This window comes from Aspergillus oryzae, chromosome 3, assembly GCF_000184455.2.
Source record: "Aspergillus oryzae RIB40 DNA, chromosome 3".
Lineage (NCBI taxonomy): Eukaryota > Fungi > Ascomycota > Eurotiomycetes > Eurotiales > Aspergillaceae > Aspergillus > Aspergillus oryzae.
Window position 1 is genome coordinate 2527201 of NC_036437.1, and position 13937 is coordinate 2541137.

At 46.4% G+C, this 13937-nt stretch overlaps 6 protein-coding genes across 6 annotated transcripts; 4 read left to right on the top strand and 2 right to left on the bottom strand.

Annotated features, from left to right (window-relative positions):
• Nucleotides 1-76: 76 nt before the first annotated feature.
• On the top strand, nucleotides 77-1216 carry AO090023000957 (uncharacterized protein; the record flags this gene model as incomplete). Its single annotated transcript, XM_001821396.3, has 1 exon — nucleotides 77-1216. The coding sequence occupies one exon, from the start codon at nucleotides 77-79 to the stop codon at nucleotides 1214-1216; it is 1140 nt and encodes a 379-aa protein (XP_001821448.1).
• A 436-nt stretch (nucleotides 1217-1652) lies between these two features.
• On the bottom strand, nucleotides 1653-4458 carry AO090023000958 (4F5 domain protein; the record flags this gene model as incomplete). The annotated part of the gene is made up of 8 exons (XM_023235843.1): nucleotides 1653-1690; nucleotides 1788-1872; nucleotides 2244-2280; nucleotides 2374-2425; nucleotides 2537-2967; nucleotides 3061-3737; nucleotides 3791-4378; nucleotides 4429-4458. The coding sequence occupies 8 exons, from the start codon at nucleotides 4456-4458 to the stop codon at nucleotides 1653-1655; spliced, it is 1938 nt and encodes a 645-aa protein (XP_023090824.1).
• Nucleotides 4459-5236: 778 nt separating this feature from the next.
• AO090023000959 (uncharacterized protein) lies at nucleotides 5237-6154 on the bottom strand (the record flags this gene model as incomplete). The annotated part of the gene is made up of 4 exons (XM_023235844.1): nucleotides 5237-5270; nucleotides 5596-5617; nucleotides 5727-5960; nucleotides 6127-6154. 4 exons carry the CDS (start codon nucleotides 6152-6154, stop codon nucleotides 5237-5239), a joined length of 318 nt encoding a protein of 105 aa, XP_023090825.1.
• Nucleotides 6155-6549: 395 nt separating this feature from the next.
• AO090023000960 (uncharacterized protein) lies at nucleotides 6550-8817 on the top strand (the record flags this gene model as incomplete). The annotated part of the gene is made up of 2 exons (XM_023235845.1): nucleotides 6550-6620; nucleotides 8580-8817. The coding sequence occupies 2 exons, from the start codon at nucleotides 6550-6552 to the stop codon at nucleotides 8815-8817; spliced, it is 309 nt and encodes a 102-aa protein (XP_023090826.1).
• Nucleotides 8818-9139: 322 nt separating this feature from the next.
• AO090023000961 (uncharacterized protein) lies at nucleotides 9140-10362 on the top strand (the record flags this gene model as incomplete). The annotated part of the gene is made up of 2 exons (XM_001821400.3): nucleotides 9140-9168; nucleotides 9237-10362. The coding sequence occupies 2 exons, from the start codon at nucleotides 9140-9142 to the stop codon at nucleotides 10360-10362; spliced, it is 1155 nt and encodes a 384-aa protein (XP_001821452.1).
• Nucleotides 10363-11419: 1057 nt separating this feature from the next.
• AO090023000962 (putative longevity-assurance protein (LAC1)) lies at nucleotides 11420-12989 on the top strand (the record flags this gene model as incomplete). Its single annotated transcript, XM_001821401.1, has 4 exons — nucleotides 11420-11537; nucleotides 11679-11989; nucleotides 12045-12332; nucleotides 12387-12989. 4 exons carry the CDS (start codon nucleotides 11420-11422, stop codon nucleotides 12987-12989), a joined length of 1320 nt encoding a protein of 439 aa, XP_001821453.1.
• Nucleotides 12990-13937: the final 948 nt, after the last annotated feature.

Consider the following 13937-nt stretch of genomic DNA (forward strand, 5'->3'; position numbering starts at 1 on the left):
CCACACAAGGCCATTGTCAACGCCATGGTAAATGACGGTTGACTAGTTCAATGATGGGACAGATTGAAACATCCCAATGTCCGCCTCAGACAATGCGTTCCAAGAACTCGCCCGGATCTTTTCGACCAGAAATAACCGCATTCTTGAGATCGAGATTCTCCCGCCAGCTCTTGGTCCCCTGCTCCAAGACGAATGCTCTGTAGGTATAACAAAGAAATACCTGGTTCAGTCGTTTGTGGTTGCTAGACGTATATTCTTTGAGAAGTCGAGGTCCAACTTCGAATGTGGATCTCCACGCGCGATACTTCGGAACGAGAATGAGAGCGTAACGCACGGCGCTTCGGACGCGATCCTCGAGGACCTTCTAGTCTCAACAGAAATAATCTTGTTATTCGACTGCGAGCATATTACAGCATGCAACTGGAGACGCGGACGGCTGGACGCCCTCAACAGACACCATGATTTTTCCTCCGACGATCCGGGGCCGCTTATCCAAGCTCTAGAAAATGAGCTCACCCTGATGACAACTTACCTTTGTTCGCCCTTGCACCGGCATACAAAATCCCCGACGTTATGGCAACATCGATTATGGGTGCTAGCTCGGTTACTCGAAATACGCGAGGTGGGAGCGAGACGAGCAAACTTCGTCAGCCCGTTCGAAGTAACAAACCAACAACAGAAGAGTAATGTCGACTGGCTAAAATCTGAGCTAGCTGTTGTCCATCGGGCCGGAGAACTACACCCACGGAACTATTATGCTTTCAACTACATGAGACAAGTGCTCGGCGTCCTTTCCGATACGACAAAAGCCCGGCAAGGTCCTTCTGCGTTGGCCGAGTCAATCATTGATTTGGCGCTGCCTTGGTGCTTGGCCCACCCTTCAGATGTATCCGGGTGGATGTTTATGCTCTATCTCCTGGAAGTTGTTCCGAAAGGAGATCTTCATCCTAATGTTGTTAAGAAGGTGGTCGGCTACGCTTTAGATGTCGGGTGGGAAGGCGAGAGCCTCTGGACTTTTATAGACCTGTCTGTTCAATCGCTTGGTCTGGAGGAAACGGTCAGAAATACGCTGCAGATGATTCCGGGGACCTCCTATACTACTATTTCCACGGTTCAAGATGAATCGACAAGGAATACAGCTCTGCCGGCGCGGTCTTGGAAATCTTGGCTGACGATGGCGAGGAAATACTGGGATAGCTGCAATCAAGTTGCCTAATAGACCTATATATCCAAAAACACCAAACGCTACCCACGTTCGGGCCGTGGCGAGATGCCACCAAATGTTGAGAAATTTAATGTTTTAAGCAACAGGTATGATTAATGTAATCTCTCGTGCCTTCGTAATACGTCGCTCTGGGTACAAAGAATGGAAACTCCTCCGCGTTCGAATAACGCCTCGCTAGATATAATGCTATAATAATATGCGCCAGTAGCCCCCAACTTCCCTGTATGGTATCCAGTGTATTATATGAAATAGCCCGCATAGATCCATCATTCCCGTCACCAACATATGGCATCTCTCCAAACACATGCGCTCCAGCGAATATGGTTATAATCCAAAAAAGCGGATGTTGCTCGAGGGATATATCACAAGAGGACGTTCATTGAAGCGAAGGGGGGTGGTATATGCGATGGATCCAAGCAAATACTGGTCATTTCTTTTTATCGGATCCGGCTTTCGCTGCGTCGGCTAATTTCAAACACCAGGAGTTAGTGAATGATAGACGAACAGAATGATGCTGTCGGCGGATTGTGTCTCACCGGTAGACAGAGTGGAAAATACTTACCATTTGCTTGTTTCCTTCGCATGATCTCGGCATCCGACTCCTTTTTCTGCTGGTACTGCGTCCCGGACAAACTGTTGGCTGTTTTCTAGACATGGTGTTAGTGAACACCCGACAGTGGAGATCCGTAGTAGTGGGATGTAATTCTGTATAACAAATATCATTTACCTTCTTTGCTGCTTTTTTCTGGTTCTTGATGCGATCTTGGTCTCTCTGGTTTCCGCGGGTCATCTTGATCGATGTTGGATTTTTTTTTTGTCTTGGCTCCTTCTCTTTTGTTTGTGACTATATAATTATTTTTATTTATTTATATATATTATTGGTTCCTTGTCTGCGGAAGCTGCTGGGATGGGGATGAGGAAAAGGGGGGCGCTTAAAAAATGACGGTAAAAAAAAAAGTTTGCTTTTAGGAACTTCCAATACTATTTAATCTTATCGAGTAGGACTTTTTAAAAGTACAAGGGTCATGGAAGGTTCCGCCGGTATCCATTTAATCCTATTTTAACCAACAGTCTGCAAAGCCACCAAGTCAACATTGCTAGTAGCCAATATTCCTTCGAAATGTATTTTATTCAACCTGTAAAATTACTTTGGCTCGGAGGATTGGCCTTTACAGAGGAGATATTCCGATTCGCATGACCCTTTTATATATATTTTAAAAAAGAAAAAAATTTGATATATACTTATATACTATGTGTAACTGCCTGGTTTTCCCTTGAATGGCGGCCCAGTATATCTCACTCAGCATCAACCCAATTCCATCTGTTGAAGGAGGTTCACGATAGACTCCCAGGCCACTGTGACGTGCGAATATTTATCCCGGGCTTCCTGAGCTTCTAGAAGCATGCTTATAGCCTTGTCTGCGCCACACCATTCCGACAGTGTCCCGATAGATGTCAGAGTGTTCTCGTGGAAAGGCCCAAGTACTTCCTCGTTATTCGTCGTCTCGACCAACAACTGGATTGCCTCTGCTTCTCGGCCATGACGGTTTAGGATTACTGCCACAGAGTATTTGCATTTCAATGTGAGAGAATGGCGCTGACCTAGCTTTTGAATGCTTTCTTTGAACAGTTCCCTCTCGAGAATTTCGGACTCTCTCACGAGTCCCTTGTTCCAATATATCGTTGCCAGTCTATCTTTTCTGGCCAGCATATCATATGGGACCGAATCCTGTTTTCCAGCTCTTTCTAATATCTGTATGAGTAGTCCCTATGCCTTGTCCCATTCTCTAATCTCTGTATAAATGCCTGCCAAGTTGCTCTTGCTTTGGAGGCACAGGGAATGATTCGGCCCTAGAGCGCTCTCGATTGTCCGAATAGTTTCGATGCTCAAGTCTTCTGCTTTTTGGAATTCTCCTTGAGCTCTATACAACTGAGCCATGGTGCCAGCGCTCAGCCAAGTTACTTGGTGCCCCGAGCCATAATTTTTTCTCCAACTCCAGGAACGTCGTATCAGAACCTCTGCGCTTTCCATTTTCCCTAGGTCAAGGTAGAGAGCCCCTAGGCTAGCCATAGCGCCGATCGTGCTGTCATGTTCCTCCCCAAAGTTGGACTTTCTCTCTTCTAAAACTTCCACTCTCAGAGTCTCTGCCTCTTGGAGTCGGCCAAGGTACTCATAGGCCGAGGCTAGGTTTGCCATACTAGTCAAAGTAAGATTGTGGCGTGGCCCCAGCAGCTTTTTCCTTGTTTCGACAATATACATATCCAATGCTTCTGCCTCCGACCACCTTCCCTGGTTTTGATATGTCGATGCCAGGCTAGCCATACTCTCCAAGGTCTCTGGATGATCCCTACCAAAGTACTGCTTTTTCTCCTCCAATATCAGAATATCTAGTTCCTCGGCCTCATTACAGCGGCCCTGTGACCACAGGCAATAAGCTATACCTTCTTGAAGATGCAACCTCCTCTTCTTCAAGCCCTCTCCATGCAGTTCTGGAATAAACCTGAGGGTTGACTGGGCATGAGGCAGATAAGCTCCGCAAATACTCCAATTCTCGAAATTGGCACCAGGGAACGCTCCAGCAAGATATCCATAGCCTGAATGGCCTTCTCCTCAAAGTCGTCCTTGATTATCAGCCATTTACGTAACACTAGTTGCACCAACCGATGCAACGAAAAGCTGTCTTTGTCCCTGCTAGGGGTTATAAGGGAGAGTGTCTTCAATGTGCCTAGGGTCTTGACGAGATCCAGTGCCTTCTTTAATTGTTTTTGAAGTAAACTCTTAGGAATATGAGAGTGGTCAAGGAAAGCAGGCAGCGATAAGACCCCAATGACTTTGGTGTCTCGCTCTTTAATGTGGTTGATGGAGACCATTAACGTCGTAGCAAGGGCATTTGAGACCTCCGTATCCCTCCCTAAAGTTTCAAATGGTTCGCATAGTAAATCCATCCGAGTTTCGTCGCTGTCATTGTATAACTCGATATATTCACCCACCGTTAGTGCGTTCTCCTGTATGAAAGACATAGCTTGTACTATAGCAAGCGGCAGATGCTCTAGTAATTCAGCAAGTTCGTCTACTTCGGAGTCCTCAGGACACTGTTCAGTCGCAGTAGACTTGATAAGGGATGCTGACTCTGCCTCCGTCATAGAGACGACCTCAATAAGATTTTGCGCGCAACTTTTGGTGAATCTAACTCCTGTCACACGATCTCGAGTTGTGATGATAATTGAGCCATGGGGGCAATCAGGGAGGTAATCCAAGATTGACTGATGCTTATGTGCTTGCGTTGCTGTTCCTAACTTGCCTCCTTTGATACTGCCCTCTGAAGTGAGCAACGAGGCTTCGTCCGCATTATCGGTAATGAGTAGCCACTCATGATGCTGCTTCTCTAGACACTCTCTCACACGCATCGGTCTGTCAGAATCTCGATTATCTACTTCAGGAAAAACGCCACATGCGTCAAGAAGATCACAGTATCCTTGTTTAAATCGGTCGATACTGCTGGCGTGGACCCAAAATACAGATTCCTCGGGGTGCTCTGTAGTAAATCGGTAGGCAAATTCGATAGCTACATGTGACTTGCTGTTGCAGTTAGTCTGACGTTCAGGGATCGTGTTATACAGGAACTAACCCAACACCCGCCAAGTCCATATAGGGCAATTCGGTTATGAAGCATTCTGAATGAAGCAAGACAGACTCCCAGACTCTCAAGGATAGGGCCCCCCGCCAACAAATCCAGAGTTGCGCGAGTACGGTAGAATGACTATCGCAAAGATCCGGTATTAGCAGCCGCCGCGAATTCTTGCATGATTAACATACAAAAGTTCGCGTTAACTTTTTCTGCAACATATGTCGACCCTAAAGTACTGAAGCTTCTTAACGACGGCCCAGTTACTGATGCGGCAAGTTCGACAATCAGCGAAGAGACACGTCTATAGTCATCATCATCTTCGCTCGCTAATCTGCAAATAGATTCGTGATCAGCGTCCAAAGCCACTACCATCTCACGAGAATCAGGCAGACCAAGAGTTGCTGATCTCATTTCCACTATCTTATTACAGATCAGCAGTGTCCAAATATTACATAGCACGAGGTAGCAAACACACTAGTCCAAAGTTTTTTAACGGTAAGGTCTTGCAGAAATTTAGATATCGGTACTTTTCAAGTAACTGTTGAAAATTCGACGATATTTCCCTGGCATACAAGTCGTCGCTTTTGAAAGCATTCATAAAAGTATTCTTCGGATGCCTTAAGATAGCTCTCACAATTTTAGCGAATACGTCCCCTATAGGTGCTAAGCGTGATCCTTGATGAAAGGTCCCAAAAAACGTTATGCCAATCGTTGATGCACCGATAGTTTCATATGACATACCAAGTCTCGCTTGCACAAGCGACTGTTGGTGTCAGCTTTAGCGTGGGCTGTAATTTGACATGGATTGAATACCTCCTTGACTACAATTCCCCCTAGACTATGAAAAATATATAAGATAGGCCGACATTCACAGGTCTTTCTCTCTAGACCTAGTTGAATAAGAAGATTTTGCGCCTGCTCTCGCACGCCAGCTGAAGAAGACTCAATGCTAACATTGGACTTATAACCGAAGAGCATTGTCCTGGCACGTGGAAGCTTGTTAGGGAGGAAATCCTCAAGCCACAATTTCCCATTGGACTCCCAAGTCCTCTCCGCATGGTTTACCTTGTTTTTAGGGTTAAGGCCATGGACTGCAACGACACTAACTGTTGTGTGAGCTATCTATTCGCTTGTTTTTGACCATGATTTCCTACTCAATATTTGGCTTGTTGCCAGGGACCAGAGTACGGAGAAAGTTTCTCGACTAGTAAACTATCAGATCGGGGAAAGGGCTTCGTTGACGACTGCAGAGCGCATCTTGTGGGAACATACCATAGTAGTACTGTGCAGCAGCGCTCATTTGAGAGGACTAGTGCACACGGAGAGTGAGGAGCGAGGGAGCCACCCCCGGATTATGAGGAGGATAATCTCTTTATGAACAAGATCAGGTATTAGATTAGACAACTCCCAGATCGAATGGATTGGTTCAAGGTTAGAACGAGCTATCCAGGTATATGTGCAGTGCCACCACTTGGGCGGTTAGATCGGGTGGGCGATTGGGTGAACAAATAGTGCTCTAATGCACCTGTGGAAGATGCACCCTGCATAATCTTAACGATGATCCCATAAGGTAGTGGAGTAGTCCTAAAAATAAAGAATGGAGTGGGCGCTTAACCCTAGATTATATTTTCTAGTCAGCTCAGTGACGGGACCCAATGAGTCGCATGCCGAGCAGGGAAGGGTAAATTTACCATGATGCTCGAAGTTCAAGCTGGATGGGAAGCGCCCGCGATCAAAGCCAATCTCCTTCTCAGGCCTGGGACTCTGTAAGTACGGCAAATATCGAGCGAATATGTAAGTCAATGATTGTGTTTTCCGTATGTATAAGGCAGCGCTAAAGAAATCTCCTGTAAACACCAACCAAAATCCACGGTAGCGCCGATTAGTCGCTGTTGAAAAGTTAATGAAACACCGAGCTGCGATGGGAGACAAAGAAATCGCAACAATTTGCGCCAGGATAAAGATGAATGGGTATTGTCGCTCGATAGAACATTGAGCGTGTTTCAGGCCCGACTCCTGCCTATTGTACCTATTGTCGCTGTCTGACAATACGCTTGGGGTTCTTTCCCGACATTTTGTGGCGCGCCAGGACTCATCAACAAGGCTCCGGGGGCAATGTCCTGGTTGAGTTATGTTGATCTAATTTCTTCTTTAACCCTCAGGTTAACCTTGACCTTGTCGCTCTTTCTTTCTCTACCCCCTTCAGTATCCGAAAACAGTCCGCTGCTGGTCAGTCCTTAGAGTCGCGTTCCCACCTTCCTTATTATCAGTTTCTCTCTTCAACCTCACTCGAGTACCATTTTTCGAATACATTGCTATAAGGATCCTGGAATAGCTTTGCATAAGTTTGGACGGGCAGGTACAGGCGTATTGTCTTCATTATAAAACCGCACTCATGATGGCTTCATTGAAAGAATCCTTGGCAGGTCCAGGTTTTGTGATTCTTAATGCGATTCGGGTCTTGAACATAATCGCCTTGTTAGACATCATCGCTGCGTGCGCGGTGATGCTGGTGAAAATCTCGCTGCTGAGCAGCTTCTTTTTCTTCCAGGCGGCATCTCACGTCATGACCGCCGGAGTTAGCTGTAAGTGATTGCGGCGCCCTTGTTAACAAGCTTCTTGGTCAGATTGTTAAATGATTATGATGACAGTAATCCTTATAATCTCGGAGCTCCCTTTCTTCCGCGGTTATTTTGATCACAACTGGCCCCTGTTGGGTCAGGATTCTGGGTTTATCACCCTGGCACTCGCGATGCTGATACTTGGAGTCTGTATTTTGGGTGACTTAAATACGGAGGCTACAAGCCAGGAGTCCCTGGGAACCTCGTTCTGGCAAATTGTTCTCTCTGCCGGGATATTGGCTATGGTTATGAGCGCTATTAACCTGGTCGCGGTAAGCTTTCTTCACTGGATGTGGCATAGGACTTACACTGACCGAAGCCAATGGAATTGCAGAGCTTTGTCTTCGCTGACAGCAGTAGCGGTGTCACTGCACGCCATGTCCGGGTGTATGGAGCAGTTGCACCACAGAAAGTGGTCAAGCGAACTGACAGCCAACGGTCGTTTCAGCTCTGCATGAAGCGAGAAGATACGCTGCCAAAGTACAGTACAGAGTCGACCCCAAGGAGACAATCTGCCATGCCTCGATTTCCACTGAAAATAAATGGACTAGTGAACACGGATGACGCAGCGTCATCAAAATATTCAAGAGATTCATCAGGAGTTGCTATCCCCGACTTAGCCCATCATCCGGCGATGCAGTCTGGGCATGTTTAATCCCTTTAGGCCAGATGACTAAAACCTTTCGTTAAGCGGATGAATGATACCTTTGCATTTTTTTTATAAAGCGTGGATTGTTTTTAAGAAATCAGCGACTGAGATCATTTGGAATATCATGCGTTCTATACTGCTTCTTCGTTTTTTCAAAGTGTTCCTCATAGCTTGCTAGTGCTGTACCTTTCGGGGTTCATGATGTTGTAGCAATGAAATGATAAGAACCATGCGAACACGTTAGAACTTACGCAACATGTGTAGGTATGGATATGACTACACCGTTCTGTCCATAGTATGAGGTACGTCCAAAGTACAAGTTTCAATGTGTATACTACCTACTACTTTACATTCATTGTCGACAATCTGTAATCTTATTTACGGCGGACTAAATCTAGCTTACGGACAAAATAAAATATTACCAAATTTACCAATACCAACGCACTGTATATTAGCTCTACTACCACTACCATCACTACCACCACCACTACCACCACCACTACCACCACCACTACCACCACCACTACCACCACTACTACCACCACCACCACTACCACTACCACTACCAATACAGCACTACCACTCAGTACTATTACTATTACTATTACTACTACTATTACTACTACTATTACCACTACTATTACTACTACTATTACCACTATTAATTTAATGAATATTATTGATTATATATAAAATAAAACTACTATCTTAAATCTTTAATAATAAATATTCTATATAATAGTATATTTTAGAGCTTTATTAAATCTATATCTTAAAGTGCGTGGCAGTCGTGGCCGAATGTAAAACAGCGAGATTTCGGTAAAAAATCTGATAATCCGAAGTTTTGTCCGTTAGCTAGATTTAGTCCGCCGTACTTATTGGTAGATGACAACCGCTGCTTGGCGCCCACCGCCGATAAGATCGACCGAAAGGGCGTTTATGACACCTGAGCTTCATTTCTTTCAAATTGTCGTCGGGCGATGCGACAGCCAACGCTATACGACAAATTGGAAAGATGGTGGAACTAGGGATCTCCTTTGGAACGTATGTATTCTAGACATCCAGGAATAATATTGTTGACGTATTTATTGGCTGACACTGACCTATCATAGCATCAAATCTCTCTTGATCTTCTTCGCACCGATCATTTTACCTCGTATCGTCAACTTCTACCGGAGTACGCGAGTCGCATTAGCATCACGTCCAGCGCCTCGGGCTCTCCCTCAGGATGCATCGCGTGCCCTGAATGTTCTCTTCTTTGCGATCATCTTCTTCTTACTCCTTAGCCTACCGTTTAACCCCCATGCGCCGAGCCCAAACATCTTCACTCTGACACGTTCACGCCTCAATACTCCAACGGACGTCGTATTCAATCGGCTGGCGCGCTATAGACCAGAGAACACATTGACAGACGCAGACACACTACTACGGTCCAAGTTTACGTCGCTGGGGGCCAGAAAGGTGTACCTACGTTTTGGGCCAGAAACGTTGACAGGATGTCAGTTCTGCTCGCTTGACAATATAAACACCTACCTCCTATATTATCTTCCCTTTCACACACTACTTCCACATCTCTTCCACATGGTGATAGTGGGCTTGGTTACGTCGGCACCGTTCGCAGGTCGAGAGGCGGCAGGCTGGCGCAACAAGTTCACGATGGCGGGCATCGCTCTGGCTACCCTAGATGCTTACATCGTATTTACTTACGATCCAGTGCAGTCAGCGTCCGCTGCTGTACGGGCTGGTATCAGTCCGCCATCGAGTTTGTACCATCAGATCACCCTGTTGCGCCCCTTGGCGTTTGCGATCTTTGACGGCATCTGCTCTTTCTTGATTTACGTGACGGCCACCCACCGTTTCTTCTTCACCCCTCCCTCCCAAGCGGAACAAGTGGATCAGTTGGTGGGCTCATCCCTGTCGGCTCTGTCTGGAGCCACTGCGAAGCTCCACGCCGTGAACGTGGCTCGCAATGCGGTTGTCAGGGACAAAGTGTTGAAAGACCGAGATGATGCATATTGGCGGGCAGTTGTTGCGATGAACGCGGACACCACTAAGGCCGACGGTGGAGGTCTGTCGACTAATATCTGGGAGGAAGAAGAAGTGGTGCGAGCTATGTCGCGGGCGATGGCAGGTGAAGGAGGAGTAGATTTGGCCAAGTTGGGTGTTAGCGCGGCGGAATATGTCAATGGAGTGACGGCCGACTTGGATAATGATGCTGAGCCTCATGAGAAATCATAGTATTTGTTGTAGTGGATATTCCATAGTTAAATGCGCCATATAAATATATGTACATTATTATTTTACCACCGGCGTTATGAAGAGTGGAATGAAATACAAAGAATAGCAAGTTTAGATCTTCAAAATTTGCATCACGATTGTCCATGCTACGTAGCTGGTCTGGCAACACTCCCCGCATCGTCTTGAGAGGAAGAGAGGGTCAGGTGGTTTCCCTTAGTGCAGTACTTTAAAACCCTAAATTCCAAATGATGGGCCGTTCACTATTCCTCCAGGGTCGTAGCACTAGGCGTTAGATAACCAGATGACCCGAACAATCGTACATTAGTCGTGGACCAAGCGAAACGGAACAGCCTCTAGAAAGAGCGTGTGTAGAGAACGACGACGACCATTGGGGAAAGCCGTGCGGAGGTTGGGAACCTTGAGGTGATGGGATTTTCACAGGCGGTGTACTCTGGCACACTGGTGGTGGTACGGAGTACTTCCCTGATACTTCAGGTCTTTAGGTAGAGCCAGAGTAATCCCATGTACTGCATACGTAACTGGCTGTGGGCCGTCCCTCTTGTGAAACACTCCCCTCATCTCCCTCCTTCTCTTTCTCTCTGTCTCTTTTTTTAATTCTTTTTTTTTTTTTTTTTTTTTTTTGGTTTTTTCCCCCTCTAATTTTTATCGTTTAGGGTTTCCTCTCTATATCTCGTTTCTCTTCTGGGTTGAAAACGAGAAGTTGATTCTCTTTCCTTTGGATTATCGATCTATAAATTTTAAAAATAAATGATCCCGACCGGTCTGGCACCACGGTCCCGTCCCTTGATCTGCCTGAGACTCCAGGCATTCCAGCCCAGCCAAACCCAACAAAAAGAGGTACCCGCAGCGGAACCGCGGGTTCAAGTAACTACTGCTTAACCGCGACGGAACAGTGGTCGGGAACCACTCTCGCCCGCTTCTCTACCCTGTCCTTTCCATTTTCCTCTTTGTTGGTTCCGCCATTGGTGCAGAACAGTTATCGTTCTTGCTAGGCATTTTAGGATCCTTGATCCTCCAACACTTGAGTCTTCTCGTCATGACCAAAGAAGCGCCGTCGCAGTCGGTCACAGAGCTCAATGCCTGTGTTTCCACGGGCCACCGCCCTGCCGTGAAAGAAACCACGTTCCGAGAATGGGTAGTTGACAATCAAATCGGTACGTATGAATGATTCGATCCTATCCTTTGTTTGGCTTGCTTGCTCCTTCGACTGCCGTCTATGTGGTTTCTATGCGTGGACTTCTAGAGAGCAGAACAAACAGTGGCATTGTCTTTGCTAACGGTCGGTTGATGTACAGGAATTTCATTGACAATCCTTTCTATGCTATTGGCCGTGCACCATCTCTACCCTTCTCTAAGACCTTATACCGCTCCGTTCTTCCAACTATCCTACTATCAAGCTTCTCAAGGCGTTTACGTTCAGGGATGGGATGATATTTACTTTGTCGCTAGTTCCGCGATCGCCTTTACGGCCATCCGGGCCATTGTAATTGACTGGGTTCTTCGACCAATTGCGATGCATACAGGACTGAAACGGAAAGCTTCAGTTCGGTTTGCCGAACAAGGCTGGATGTGGCTGTACTACGCGTTCTTCTGGACTTTCGGCATGGTTCGTACAATTCCACTAGTTGTGTGGTTGCTCCGGACACTGACCGTCGGTGTAGTACATTTGGTCGAACTCCAATCACTGGATGAATTTTGCCGCCATCTGGGATGAGTGGCCTGCTCGCGGCGTCTCAGGCTCGCTCAAATGGTATCTCCTGGCACAGCTTTCATTCTGGATACAGCAGATTTTCGTCATCAACATCGAGGAGCGGAGAAAAGACCACTATCAAATGTTTACCCATCACATCATCACCAGCACTCTCTTAACCTCCGCCTATATATACGGATTCTACAATGTCTCTAATGTGGTTTTGTGTCTGATGGATATCGTGGATCTCTTGTTGCCAGTAGGTCCCAATTGATGTCTTTCTAAAGGTCCAGTATACTGACTGCACGGATAGACCGCAAAAATATTGAAGTACTTTGGTTACGAGCTGGCGTGCAACGTTGCCTTCGGTGTTTTCATGCTCACGTGGCTGATCACACGTCATATAATGTACCCTCTGCTGTGCTGGTCCATCTTTAAGGAGGTTCCCGCGAGGATGTCGTACGGCTGTTATTCCGGAACAACCGCCGAAATGATCTCGAACGATGGGTACCCCGATCAACTGGCCCATCTTTTCTACCCATTCCTGAACATCGATGGTCCTATCTGCATGAATCGCACCATCAAGTGGATCTTCCTATCCCTCCTGCTATTCCTTCAGGTGTTGTCCATCATCTGGTTCGCGATGGTCATCCGCGTTGCGGTTGGTGTTCTCCGTACTGGAAATGCAGAGGACTCGCGCAGTGATGATGAGGAAGAAGAAGAGATGGAGATGAGAATCTCGAGCAAGGATGGCCCTAATGGAAGTGCGGCAGGTTCTGATGGCACCACTGCCGACTGGCGCCGATTGAACGGATCATCTACCGTACGCCCTCGCGCACGTGGGCGGGTTCGACTCGGTGAGCAGAGCGATCGCAAGGCACTACTAGGCAGAATCGGATGCGACAAGCCAACCTAGTTGCGCCATGTTTCTATTTCGCATATTTCTTTTTAACGTTATCATGGGATTGATATGCAGCGATGCAGATATAAACGACTTAGCCAGCTTTGAAAAAAAGAGAGAACACACACGTTTTCCAGTGACCCACCATGCCCACCCTGGGCTTTCATCAGCAAGTTTCTATTTTTACGTTTGATACCATGGACTGGGTTGATCGTATAACGAGGCGTGAACGAGGATGGACCGTTTATGAGTTGCGTTTCCTGGACTTTATTTACATTTACCCTTGACGGCATGTTATTGAATTATGTTTTCCACGGACCATGGAAGTCTGAACTCGAATCCGTGGATGCTTTCCTTATTATTAATGGTTAGAGTGCAATCCAAATACCCACCAAGTGATTTGAACTGGTTATCACGATATGACATGAATGTGTGTATGTATGTACGGCCGGATGTATAATAGATTCATAGACCCGGCGCGGATGAGTCTCGTCAATTTACGGACGTCAACTTAAGAAGAAACATACTGGACCCGTTTGCAAACTATGCCAGTGTAATTTCTCCTATAGTGTTTATTGGGATACGTGTTCCGAACTATTGATCACTGGAAATTTTTACACTACGTTCAAGTTCCAAGATTGTAGACTATGGAATGCAGACTCTGGTTACTCCACCCACCCTTACATGAACGCTGACTAGTAAATGCCTCAGGCACCCTTGCTTTTTTGGGTCTGTGGCAAGGGATAATTAATTGATTAGTAGATCGAGTAAAGCTATCACAAGGTTTCAACTAGTCTTTAGAGACTCATTCTTCCTCGTATGCCTTGATCCCGCACCGTTGTACATAGATTAAGCTATATATATCACCCTTTGAAGGGGCATGAACGTATCATTTCGAAGAGTTGATGTTGGATGAAGTAATAAAAGGAGAGTATCCAACGCCTCTGCAGCTAGCAAAAGAAG